The sequence below is a fragment of the Phasianus colchicus genome, chromosome 15 (genome assembly GCF_987193195.1).
Source record: "Phasianus colchicus chromosome 15, bPhaCol1.hap1.1, whole genome shotgun sequence".
Lineage (NCBI taxonomy): Eukaryota > Metazoa > Chordata > Aves > Galliformes > Phasianidae > Phasianus > Phasianus colchicus.
Window position 1 is genome coordinate 18,566,708 of NC_143450.1, and position 12,222 is coordinate 18,578,929.

Consider the following 12,222-nt stretch of genomic DNA (forward strand, 5'->3'; position numbering starts at 1 on the left):
GAAACGGAGACCCCGAGGGCGCGGGCCGCCCCAGCGGAGCGGGCGCTCAGGGCGGAGCCGCGCCGCTCCCAGCAGGGAAAAGGAGCGCCGTTCCACGGGACGGCTCCCCGGTTGGAAGCCCTTCCGAGAGGAGCGGGCAGGCCGCAGAGCCGGCCCGGAGGACACGGACTTTGCGGTAAGGCATCCTTTAACATGCCACCTCACTCCCAGACAGGCGCAGGAGGAACTAGCCATAGATCTGAACAACCTGCAGTGCGCTGGGGCTTCTCGCGTGTAAGCCAAGCCCAACGAGAGCCGTGAGAGCAGTGGCCACAGAAGACCCTGCTCTTGGGTTCTTCAGAAGCATCCTCGCCTCTGTTCTTCCAAACACCCAGAGGCCCATAAACACATCCACCATTCTGTCTTCCTTTTACTGCTTTACAGAGGAGATAAACATGACTGCTGAACCTCCTCAGGTAAGGAGTTTGTTCTGCAAAAACAAACTGTTCTGTTTACGGAAAAACTGAAGACAAACGCATTTTGTTCTTTGTTGTTACCTGGTGTTGGTTTTTGCTAAGCATTGCAACATAGAAGAAACAAACCATTTCAAGAAACAGAGATAGGTGAGTTCTGGATTTGTACTCTCCTATGCTACTCTCTACTTCTGCTGTAGGTTTATTCCATCCATGTACTTGCTCCACACTGACAGCTTAATGGCAGCAGCGCTTAATATTCCAGATCAGTCTTTTGATCAGTAAAACTTCCTGATACTAGAGTACAACATAGTTACCCAGTCACTGACTCCCCATGCATTAAGAGCTGTTTGTAGATAAGATTCACAAGCTGGCAAAGGAGAGTTGAATTTTCTGAGACGTTGACCACTAAGAGTAATACAGAGACAACGCGAAGAAGTGTTATAATTCACATATAACCAAGGCACAGAATTTAAGATCTGTATAAGACGTGCAGGAAGGGCCTCTCCTACAATGGCTGTAGAGAGCAGCCCTCGGGAACACTCCAGGCTGGCGCCTTCTCCCAAGGTCTGAAGCTGAACCAGGCAGCCCCTATGCAGACCCCCACCTGCCAGCTCCCAGCCAGGGCAAACATGGTCCTGCAGCTGGCGTGTACCAGCCCAGGTGGGCAGCTAGCAGCACTACAACCAAGTCCAGCATGGGACAGGCTGCTGTAACTGCCACATGGCTGTATCACTTCCACTGTCATCTGCTATAGCACCCATGAAAGCTATGTTATAAAGGAGTCCAAGGACAGTAGCTTAATCATTTTATTTTTTTGAAATTGTGCTATCCCACTGGCTGCCTTTCTACTCTGTCAAAATATCTGCTGTTTTACCTTTGGTTCTGACAAACTGTCCTTTGCGATTGTCTGAAGTTCCTTACACTTTTCAGTCCTTTGACATAGGCATGGAAACTATATTTGTGTGTCTCATACTACTTCATCATCTCTGTAATTCAAGACAGGCAAAAATTCTTAAGCAGCCAGGCAGATAGAAGGTTATCCAGAAAAGTTCAGAGAAAGACCAGAGGTACACAAATTCATGAAGTCAGTCTCTTCCCATGATCTATTAGCAGACTCATGTATTGGAACGTCTGCTCTCTTGACCGTAATAACTTGGTGAGAAGTAGAGCACGTTCTCACATACAAGAGTAGGCACTTTCAAGTAGGTTGCACTTTTGCTTGTTTGGGCACACCTGTCTTCAGCTGTGGGCTCCAGTCACTCTTTACCCTACTTCCTTACCTGTGAAGGTAACACTGAACATAAAAATTTCACTGGAAAACACTAGGTGGTTGCAAGCCCCATCCATGTCGCATTGAGTGCACAGGTGAGAGGTACCAGCATTGCTCACGGTGTAACAGAAGATAGATTGAGCGGGGAGACACGACGTGTGGGAGTGCTATTGGCTGACAACGACGCCGGGAGGAAAAAGGGAGTAGCAATCTCCGTGGAGGAGGTCTCTCCTTGGTTGCGAAGCTGTAAGATTTGCCGCAGCAGTGCCTTTCCTTCTTCTCTAGTCTGAAAACAATTTGTAAAAAACAAAAACCGCACACTGATGGATGAGTGGTTTCTGTGTCAAATTCAATATATAATCTGTCTAAATTTTAGTAATTTGTCATTCTATAAGGCCATCATTCTGGAAGATGATAAAATCCCTCAGATCTTCTGAAAAATGTCCTCAGATCTTCTGTTATCTACTATTTAATCAAGAACATAAAGGTAAGTCAGACTTTTTAATAACAATAATCCTCTCTCTTTTCACCTTATTTGCATATTAGCTGGGTATTTCAGACACTGGTACCATCAACCACTGCAGCCATCTAAATATTTCATTTAGAAGTAGATTGGAGAAGCTTCAAATAAGCTAAACTCAAATTCTTTTGAGTTCCAGACAACTCAGTTAAGAACAGGGCACACACCCTGCAGCGGCCTTGGCTGGTGGCTATCATTAGGATGGAATTTTAAGAAGTCCAGAATTTCCTACTTACAGGCTACAGAAAATCTCAGAATATGAAGTCACTTACAAAACTCAAGTGCTCTTATATTGTTCCCACTGTCTACACATAAGACGCGCAACAAGAAGCCACGTGAATATCACTACTGTAGCATGGGGCTTTCTAAACTTTTAACCACCTCCCCACTAAGATTTTCAGCAGTCTTAAGGCTGCCATCTGCAGCCTCAAATTCTTTTATTTAGTGAACACCAAAGTAATGAGACTTGATCCTGTTTTACTTATCTATGCCATATTCCCTGAATTGAATCTGTCACAAAAACACTGAGGATGAAATTGTTCATCTACACAGCAGATAGCTCTCATTCATTCAATGAAAGATTGGTCTACTAATAGGGTAGCCAAGATTAAAGTCAGTTATTCCCCACGTATGACCCCAGGAATTGTGCAACTACTCACATCATTGAATGAGCAGCATTTCTGAGCACAAGCTGAGGCTTCATCCCAGAGCTTACACTTGAAGTAGTACTGGGCAAGGTAACGGAAGGCAGTGCTAACCTCCAGATGCTCCACTATCTCCTACAGTGAAGAGGGTAAAAACAGTCTGAGTGTTTTCCAAGGTAGTTCTACACCATGTTTACTTTTCCTTTGCTTCCTAAGATATAGTCTTACCCCACAGGAATAGATATCCTGGATGTATTTGATATAGCACTGAGCAGCCTGTTCAGATTCATTCAGCTGTTCATGCAGCCTAGGAAAATACATAAGTAAATGATATGAAATGGCCACTGGAACAAGATTACCTTGTCAGACTTTACTTGTCTATGAAAACCTGTGAGAAGTCTGACCTTAACTAAAGCCATTTTTTTTTTCCTTAAGAATTTACAAAACATACATTATGTACTGTTCCTCATAGAAAGAAATGATAAGAAATGATCCAACCTGAGAACAACTACATTATCAGAAAGGAAGTCAGTCAGGTGTCACCTGCTAGAAGCAGTGCAGATACAATTAAAGCAGGAACCTTCGTCTGTTCTGTTACATTCAAAGTCTGTAACAGAGTTTTTCCATCCTACTTTAATTGGCCATCTCTTCCAGAGTTCTTTCTTCCTCCATGTACCAAAAAAATCTTTATACAGCAGTTTCATCTTTTACCTGCCCATTTCCTTCCCCTTCATTTTTTCTCCCCTTTGTATTATTTTTTTTTCACAACCAGAAGTTGGTGTTAATATCACTGTTCACATTTATTTCACATTAGATCCTATGTGAAATGTCACACTTGTACATCAGGGGGAAAAAAGGGTGGAAGGAAAAGGAGATGGGGATGAAATAATCTATGATTTTATACAGCATTAGCACCATGGATTCCTATCACTGATAGGACTGAAATCATCCCATGATTTTTAAGTCCTTTGTAATGCATCCCACAGTTTCCTCTCTACTTGTCCTGACAGAAACTTAAAGCTAAAGCTGAATAACAGAGTTTGTAGTCTCTGCAGACCTTCTAAATGTAACGTTTATTACAAGTCTCCAGAAGCAATACTACCTACCAGCAGCTACACTTGTTTTCCATCTACCATTCTATCACTAGGTATCAAAGTGCTTTCGTTGCATTTAACACAATATCGACAATTCAGTGCTAATACATACTCACTTTGCTAGTTTCACCAATGCCATTTTCTCCACATCTCCCACAGCATAAGCCCTCCAATAGCACTATCAAGGAAGAAGAGTTAATCAAGCACACAAGAAAAATGACTCCAGATCATGATTCACACAAGCAAGACAGAAACAGAAAACTACATGGCTTTAAAGCAAAGGGTCATGTATCAGCTGCACACAATTCTCTCAGCTACTCTATTTATAGAATTTCCCATTTTAACTGCAACAAACGATTTCAGTAAGCTCCTAACATGCTACATACATTTCCAGTAGCACAAGCCAAACTATTTAACTGCAACTCTACCTAGTGTCTACAAGTCAGCCCTCACTTACCTTTTTAGCTTCCACCAACTGATTGAGTTTCTCATAGCATTCTCCTAGAGCAACCAGCATACGAGAATCATTGGGTCTGTAAAAAAAAAATAAATTCCTAAATGTAGTTTAATGATATTGCCAGCTAATATTGCAGGGGGGAGACAGGAGGGGAAGGAAACCCACATCTGGCAGTGTCCATCATCTTCTCTTACATAAAATTTCACTTATACACCTTAGGCATTGGAACAGGCTCCCAAGCGAAATGCTCACACCACCAAGCCTGACAGAATTCAAAAAGCATTTGGACAGTACTCTCAGACATACAGTTTGATACGTTAACAGCTAATTAGTATAACTAAGAGTCTGGAATAGCAACACTGCAAAACAAATGGTGCTGATACTCTTCTTCCTACCCCAGTTTAGCTCCTGTATGCAAATTCCTTAACAAGCAGACATCAGATGGTAAGAGAGCCTACCAGGGGAATCGCCCTGCTAGACTACCTGTTTACAAAGAATAACCTATGGAAGATGTGGTGGTCAGAAGCTATCACGGGCACAGCAAATGCAAAATGATAGAGTTCTCTGTCCTTGGTGAAATCAGGAGAGGGGTTGGATTAGATGACGTCAGTCTCTTTCAACTTCAGTGATTTTATGAGTGAATGCCAATTGACATGGCTACGTTTCCCACTCTACCTGAGCTGGTGGGCCCGTCGGTAATAATAGAGACAGTAAAACGGCATTTTAAGGATTTCATAGGTTTGCCCCAAACCATACCAGGCTCTGTAATCCCTTTTGTTCACCTCTATTGCATGTCTGTCAAGGAGAAAAAGACATAGTCAGAAAGCAGTTAGGATCAGAGTTGGGCAAAAGATTAAGTACCATTTTTTTTTCTTTAATTCACCCCAAATGTATGCAAATACTATTGTGTGCAGCATGAGTGATACCTATAAGCCTGGATAGCTGCAGATGTGTTCTTCATTTCCATGTATTCATGTCCCATAAGTGTCCAGGCTCCCAGATAACGAGGATTCAGTTTCAAGGCTCTCTGGAAATACAGTGCTGCTTTTTCATGCTGGCTACGTAAGCTATAATAATTTCCTAAAGCAAAAAGTCACAATATTTAAATAAATAGAAAACAATTGCAGAAGGAAAAAAAAAAAACCAAAACAGATGGAATAGGTATAACCTAAGATAACCTAAGTTAGGAGGTACGTAATACTATAACGTGATGGAAAGTTCAGCAATAATAGCAGAGTGGCAAAGTCCTAGGCTGCAGCAAACAAGGATAAACCCAAATGCAGCACCATGGACACAAAAATGAATAAAATTTGCTTACCTTTGGAAGGAATACCCTCACCTCCACTGTCAAGCCTTAAATGAGGTCTGGGAACTCAGGTACACTGCATGCACCTGAGCTCCCCTGGGTTGGCCCTGCCCTCCCACCAGGTACTCAATCGCTGCTTCAAGCTCTGACTTAGCAATTCCACTACAGAGGTAGTAGATAATATGAGCAAGATATATTACAGGCAGATCTGCCTGAAACCTCAAGAGTCCTAGTAGTAGAATCTTCTCACCAACTCCTTTTCCAGCTGCACCTATCAGCTAAGATCCCATAATCTGTTTAGAAACTCACAGTCTGATCTAAAAAAAAAATATTTCCCAGACTTGACACACAACTGTTTTTACTGGAGTTTGAGGACTAAAGGGAATTATCAACTGCATGGGCCTTCATAACGTCGTCTTAACTACTTTCAGCTCTAACAGTATTACAGCAGCTCTTTCAAAGAGGAATGTGGGAAAGGGGTACTCTCATTTGGTCTACTTTTTAGACTGCCTGAAATCACATTCACCAAATGTTTTTGATGGCTCTGCCAGCTCATCATTTTCACAGCTACTACTCAAATTGCTTCCCACAGCCTGGAGACAGCATAATGAGAACACATAAAAGGGTTGACTCTCACCAATTACACAGCAGGTCTCGACACGATACTTGTCTATCTCACAGAGATTGTGAGCCAGGTAGCTCAGCTCAGGCTTCATGCTCTAGTGAAACAAAGAAGTGAAGGTGATGAGTAAAGGATCATATTACAGTTTCAGACAGAGAAGACCTAGGCAGTGTACAATGCACACATTTCTGCTGCACAACTCCATGAAAGAGATACAAACAGAAGCTGAGAGCTTATATTCAGAGAAACTGAGTAACAGCAATTGCTTTGCCAGCATTTAACTTACCTCTGACTAATAGTATCATCATGGACAAACAACAGAAAGGGTGCTTACCCTGACATACAGCAAGTTGGAGAAAGTGTCCATATTTTCTATTCTATAAGGATCTTGTTTCCTTAGCTCATTGAAGATAGATAAAGCTTTGTCAATATCTGAAGAAAGAAGAGAAGATGTAAGAACAAGAACAACACAGGCTAAGTTTGCATTAAAAGGCTTACTCCTATTAGTAGATATCACTGACCTCGTATATTGTGGTAGGCAACTGCAATCTGAGAGATGATATATGTGCTTTTAGAAAATCCTGCATCAATGAGGCTCTGATACTTCTGCAGAGCCTCCTCTATCAGCTGGAGCTCTGTATAAATGTGTGCAAGAAAGAACTCTTTCATCCATGTCTCTGGCAAGGACAGGAACTTCAACTAGCAAGAACCAAAGAAGAGGAGGAAGAGATGACAATCAGTAGTATTCTAAGAGCCACCTGTGGCAAAGAATCCATTATCTTCCCTCCCATGAGCTAGTAGACAATCTTGAAGTTGAAGACTTTCCTGTAAGCACTTTCTTAGGCCATAACACCAGCTATGAAAGAACAGTATTAGGACCAAAAATTAATATTGAGTTCTTCCACAGTGGAGGCTAAAAAATGTCTATAAATTAAGAACGCTGGAAAATGAAAGGAGCATTAAGATGCCTATTCTAAACGTTGTTAAAATATGGATTACGTAATTCCACTTAGTCACTCCCAATCTACTCCAGTGACTTGAAATAAAAAAACTGATGGTTTTTCATTTGGTCAATTGGTGAAGAAATGATTGTTTTCAAAGATGATGGCACCAGGCTTCTGCTTCAGCTATTGGCTTAATTTCTACATTAAATTCAAGACTCCCTTAAAAGACTATTTTCTTCCCATCACTATTAAATAGATTAAAAAAAGATCAACTGTCTTTTTTTTCCTTGTAATAAGCTACATGTACAGAATAATCTAAATAATCTCACAAAAATGAATTTCCTGTTCTTCAAAGATCAATAAGGTTATCTTCTGCACCCTCTTTACTTTTCAAAAATATATCTATCAGCCAGAATTGACTGAAGAATGACAGGAGTGGTCTCATAAACCCCATGCATAAAGACCTTACAAATCACCTTTTACATGAAAGTTCAGTTCTTTGATACAGTTCATCTCATAGAGACTTTGTGTTTGACATTAGTGTTTTAGTCTGAATCAGTTTTGCTGTTCAGAAGTGAATTTCTCAGTGATGACCCCCAGAAGCACATTTTATTTCACATCATGGAGCTGTATCAGAATATTTTAGATTCTCTCAGGATAAGACTAAGTTCAAGGGACACACTCCCATTACTAATAGGCATCTAAGCCACAAAACCCTATCAGAGGACATTCAAAGTAATCTCCCAAATCACATACAGTATGAACATCAGGTCTTGTAAATCAACTGTTCCCTGTTATAGATTCAAGCTTTCTGTGCTTTACTTGGTAAGTAACGAAGTAATTGACTAATTAAAGGCTTATCTTGTTCAGTGGTGCTCGCTGTTCCCATATAATTACAAATAATTTGCACGATTGTAACTGACAGGAAAAGCACAAATTTCCAGCCACTTGAAAAAACTGCAGTGATTCTACACATACACCCTCAATTCACGAAAAACTCTGCAGTAGTAACTGCAGAACTAGAATGCTCTCCCTCCCCCCCCAAAAAAAACACACAAACCACAAACACACACCAAAAAAACAAAACAAAACAAAACAAAACAAAAAAAAAACCCACAACACAACCAACCTCAGGATGAACTCATTCACGTCACAAGTGGCTTTAACAATATAATTTACAATCTTGGGTCGCCTTGTCTGAGAGTCTCACAGAATAAAGCAGTGGGCAACACTAATCTTCTGACAATTGAATCAGGTTAAGCTCTGGAGTTTGTTATAACCACCTGACATCTCCCAAGTTTTACCATCTCTTTATCTGTAATCAAGTTGCAAAGTTCCAGCCAAGCTCCCCAGTGCAAAGGTAAGACATGAGTAGCTTCAACAAATACATCTATTGCTTCTTTAGACAGGTCCAGCTTTCGCAGCACAACACCATACCTGTAAAGCAAATTAATCAGTCATAAAACTGCACGTCCACATAAGTGTAGACAAATAAATTAAAAACACATGCAGACACTTACAGATAAAGGCCAAATCCATCCAGTTCCTGTGCTTTGTGCTTCTTACTGAGCTCAACTCTAAGCTCTCGTAAAGCTTCATTTTTCACCTGCCCTTTTTCCAGTGGTCCTGCATGTGAAGAAAGTCAAACACCTAGCTTTCATTCAGGAGTCTCAGTACGTTAACTGTGAGGTCTAGAGTACATTCAGAATCATCATCAACACGACCAGAAAGCTTCCCAGTCTGTGACTATTTTTCTGTTACAAAATCTCCTAGTCCAATGACTAGCACTTTAACAGAATAAGTAAGAAAAGAAATTCTGTAACCTGTATTAAGCCAGTCAGCTGAGAGAAAACGAAAGCAAATTAGGTAACAGCCCACTGTTACTCAAACATCAATGGAAAAGCCATAAAACCAAAGTGATTTACATGAAGATGTGTTATTGGAAGTTTCATTACATTGTCTCATGTTCCTTGACAGTAGAGCCTTACCCAAACTATCGACTGTTTCATCGTCCTTCTTCTTTTCCCCTGACTGTGGAGAACAGAGGAAAATCAAAATTATTTTGCAACAGCATATATAAGGTATGCTACATTCTACATGCGGAAAGGAAGCAAAGCCAAGGAATTCAGTGCTTAAAGGCAACTCTTCCTTCTATCTTACCAGATATCTAGAGTACATATACAAGAAGTAAGCTTTCTGACTCTTGCAGCCCCGTAAGAAATATGCAGCTCTGTCATATTCCTTTAGATCAAAGTAAGATTTGGCTAATGTGTAGGCATCCAGATCACGAGCATCCTCCTGCAAGAACAAAGAAGAGTTAAATACCTTAGAAATTCTGACATTAAGTAGGAAAATCACCCACTTACAAGCATATCAATGAAACTTCCTGGAAAGTTAAGAGAAAAAAACAGCACAAAAACGCAATAACAAAACAGGTTTTTTTGTTCACATTTGAGTTGAGTACCATCAGAAACCTCTCTCCACTCCTTCACACCATTGGTACTCATGTGAGAACAAGGATTCTGACTGGCTAGAAACATTTGAAATAAGCAGTTAGGTTCCAGAAGATAAACTGTGGCAAGTTGCCAGAAGGCAATAATTAGCCGTTCAAGCAAAATGATAACAAGTAAGAAAAGTACTCAGGAATTTCATATCCAACAATATTAACCTGCTCATTTAAACACAAACATTTCCTTGGTATCTATGCCTTGAACAATTTATTGACAGAAAAGAACCTGGGGGTCCTAGGGGACACCAAACTGTACACAAGCCAGCTATGTGTACACAAGCCAGCTTGCCACAAGGAAGGACAAGGGTATCCTGGGCTGAACTATGTAAAATATTGTCAGCAGGTCAGGATAGGTGATTCTCCCCCCCACTCAGCACTGACGAGGCCACATGTGGAATACTGTGTCCACTTCTGGGCTCATCAGTACAGAAACGACAGACATACAGGAGAGAGCTCAGCAAAGGATCATGAAGATGAAATGACTGAAGCATTTCAAATATGAGAAAATTTGGAGAGTTGTGATTGGTTCAGCTTGTAGGAGGGAAGGTGCAGGGGGATCTCATCAACGTACATAGATACCTGAAGGAAAGGTACAAAGAGGAATGAGCAAAGCCCTTCTACGTGCTGCCCAGTGACAGGAAGAGAGGCAACAGGTACAAACTGAAACAAAGGAGTCTCCGTAAACATCGGGGAGCACTTTCATACTGCGTGGGTGACAAAGCACTGGCACCAGGGCTTCTGGTGTCTCCCCCCTTGGAGAACCTCAAAGAACACCCAGACGTGGTCCTGGGCAACCTGCTGTGAGTTGTCCTGCTGGAGAAGGGAGAGTTGGACTAGATGGACCTCAAACATTTTTGTGAAATGCACTTATGACATGTTACACTGCAGTAGCTTAAGCAGTATTACACCTACAAGTCCTGCAGTATTTCTGCAGAGGTAGTGATTAAGACACAACTCATTTTTCCTGTGTCCTAAGGAGCACAACCTTACTGACATAAAATAATTTAGACTGCAGTAACTTTTAAACCTTAGCTAAAAACCCTTAGCTAAGATGAATTTTATGCGGGGTGACTTCAAATTTAACTTACAAATTTCTCATTTAGGACACAGCAAAATGGGAAACTGAATGCTTTCATCTGGGAAGTACACTCAGGTCTGTCCACCTTTCCAGAAAAAATATACAACAGAAAGGAACTTAACAGCACTGTAAAGAATCGAGCACTCAGGAACGTCTCCTGCACAGCAGTTGTTAAGAATATTGCTATCGCACTTCTCCGGGGAAAAGTCCTCTGGGGAGGACTGCAGAGAAGGTCGCGGCCCCGCCAGTGAGAAGCTCTGCACAGCCCCCCCGCACGCCTCAGCCATCCCGTACCGACGAACGCAGCACGGGCTCAGCCCCGCCCCGCGCTGACGCTCGCTAACGGCGCGGCAGGCGGCCAGGCCCTCCGCCCGGTGCTTACCTCCGTGAGCGCGGGCGGCGGCGGCAGCTCGCTCAGCAGCAGCGGCTCCAGGGCGAAAGCCAGCTCGGAGGCCCTACGCGGAGAGACGGCCGTTAGCACGGTGCCCGCCGGGGCGCGCCCGCCCGCCCGGTCCGCGGCTCTCACCACTTCCCGCTGTGCTGCAAGCCGCGCTCACGGCTGCGCTCCGCCACGCTCAGCAGCTGCTTCTTGATCTCCCGCAGGTCCGAGAAGTCAGCGTTCCCCAACCCCGTCACAGCTCCCGCGGCCGCCATCCCGCCAGCGCGCCCCACAGCCAATCGCGGCTTCGCGTACTGAGTTCCCCTCTGCTCTGTAGACGCAGTCTTCTCATTGGGCGAGCTCGATAAGTCTCGTTCCCAATCACAGAAGATGCGCTGAGGTTTTGATGTCTAATTGGTCAGCCGGCGCGGGGGCGCCATCCCACCGCCCTGCGGCCTGACCGCGTGGTGCTGCGGGCGCCGCGGCGTGGTGTCTTGCTTTAGCAGGCCGCTGTCCTGGAGCGCGGGAGAAAGCGGGAGACAACGGAGGCAGCGCTTACAGGGAGCTCTGCAGAAGGGTCGGTGCATATAGAAGGCTGTTGGCATGGTCTTCCCCAGCTTAGCAGCAACTGAAAATCTCACTTATCACTGACTCTTTCCAGCAACACCTTTGATACTGTGTCTCACAATGTCCTTCTGACAAAGGTAAATATGTAGCACAGTCAGTGATCAGGCGGCTGAGCCCAAAGGGCTTTGGTCCATCTGCGAGACGGCCAGGTGTTTGTGGGACCCCACAGGGCTCCAAGTTGGCCCAGTTGTTGTCAGTGTTATTAAAATGGTCGGGGTGCAGGACTCAAGTGCATGCTGTGTAAGTTTGCATGTGATACTGCATTAAGGGGAGATGTTGACTCCCTCTGCCTGGAGAGGCCTTGCAGAGAGATCCTG

General features: G+C 43.2%; 1 protein-coding gene across 1 annotated transcript; it reads right to left on the reverse strand.

Moving 5' to 3' along the window:
• Positions 1-899: 899 nt before the first annotated feature.
• Positions 900-11,765, reverse strand: CDC23 (cell division cycle 23). Its single transcript, XM_031598525.2, has 16 exons — positions 11,426-11,765; positions 11,282-11,354; positions 9,473-9,610; positions 9,301-9,343; positions 8,833-8,938; positions 8,617-8,749; positions 6,890-7,067; positions 6,703-6,800; positions 6,384-6,465; positions 5,367-5,520; positions 5,116-5,235; positions 4,441-4,516; positions 4,100-4,161; positions 3,118-3,196; positions 2,905-3,024; positions 900-2,011 (listed from the first exon to the last, which is right to left on the reverse strand). The coding sequence occupies exons 1-16, from the start codon at positions 11,551-11,553 to the stop codon at positions 1,841-1,843; spliced, it is 1,761 nt and encodes a 586-aa protein (XP_031454385.1). The 5' UTR covers positions 11,554-11,765; the 3' UTR covers positions 900-1,840.
• Positions 11,766-12,222: the final 457 nt, after the last annotated feature.

Excerpts from the sequence above, each read along its gene's own strand:
- CDC23 (XM_031598525.2), bottom strand. The coding sequence starts at position 11,553 with ATGGCGGCCGCGGGAGCTGTGACGGGGTTGGGGAACGCTGACTTCTCG. Across the intron at positions 11,355-11,425 it reads TTGCAGCACAGCGGGAAGTG|GGCCTCCGAGCTGGCTTTCG; the intron begins GTGAGAGCCGCG and ends CTCTCCGCGTAG. Across the intron at positions 4,162-4,440 it reads AGTTGGTGGAAGCTAAAAAG|TGCTATTGGAGGGCTTATGC; the intron begins GTAAGTGAGGGC and ends CTTCCTTGATAG.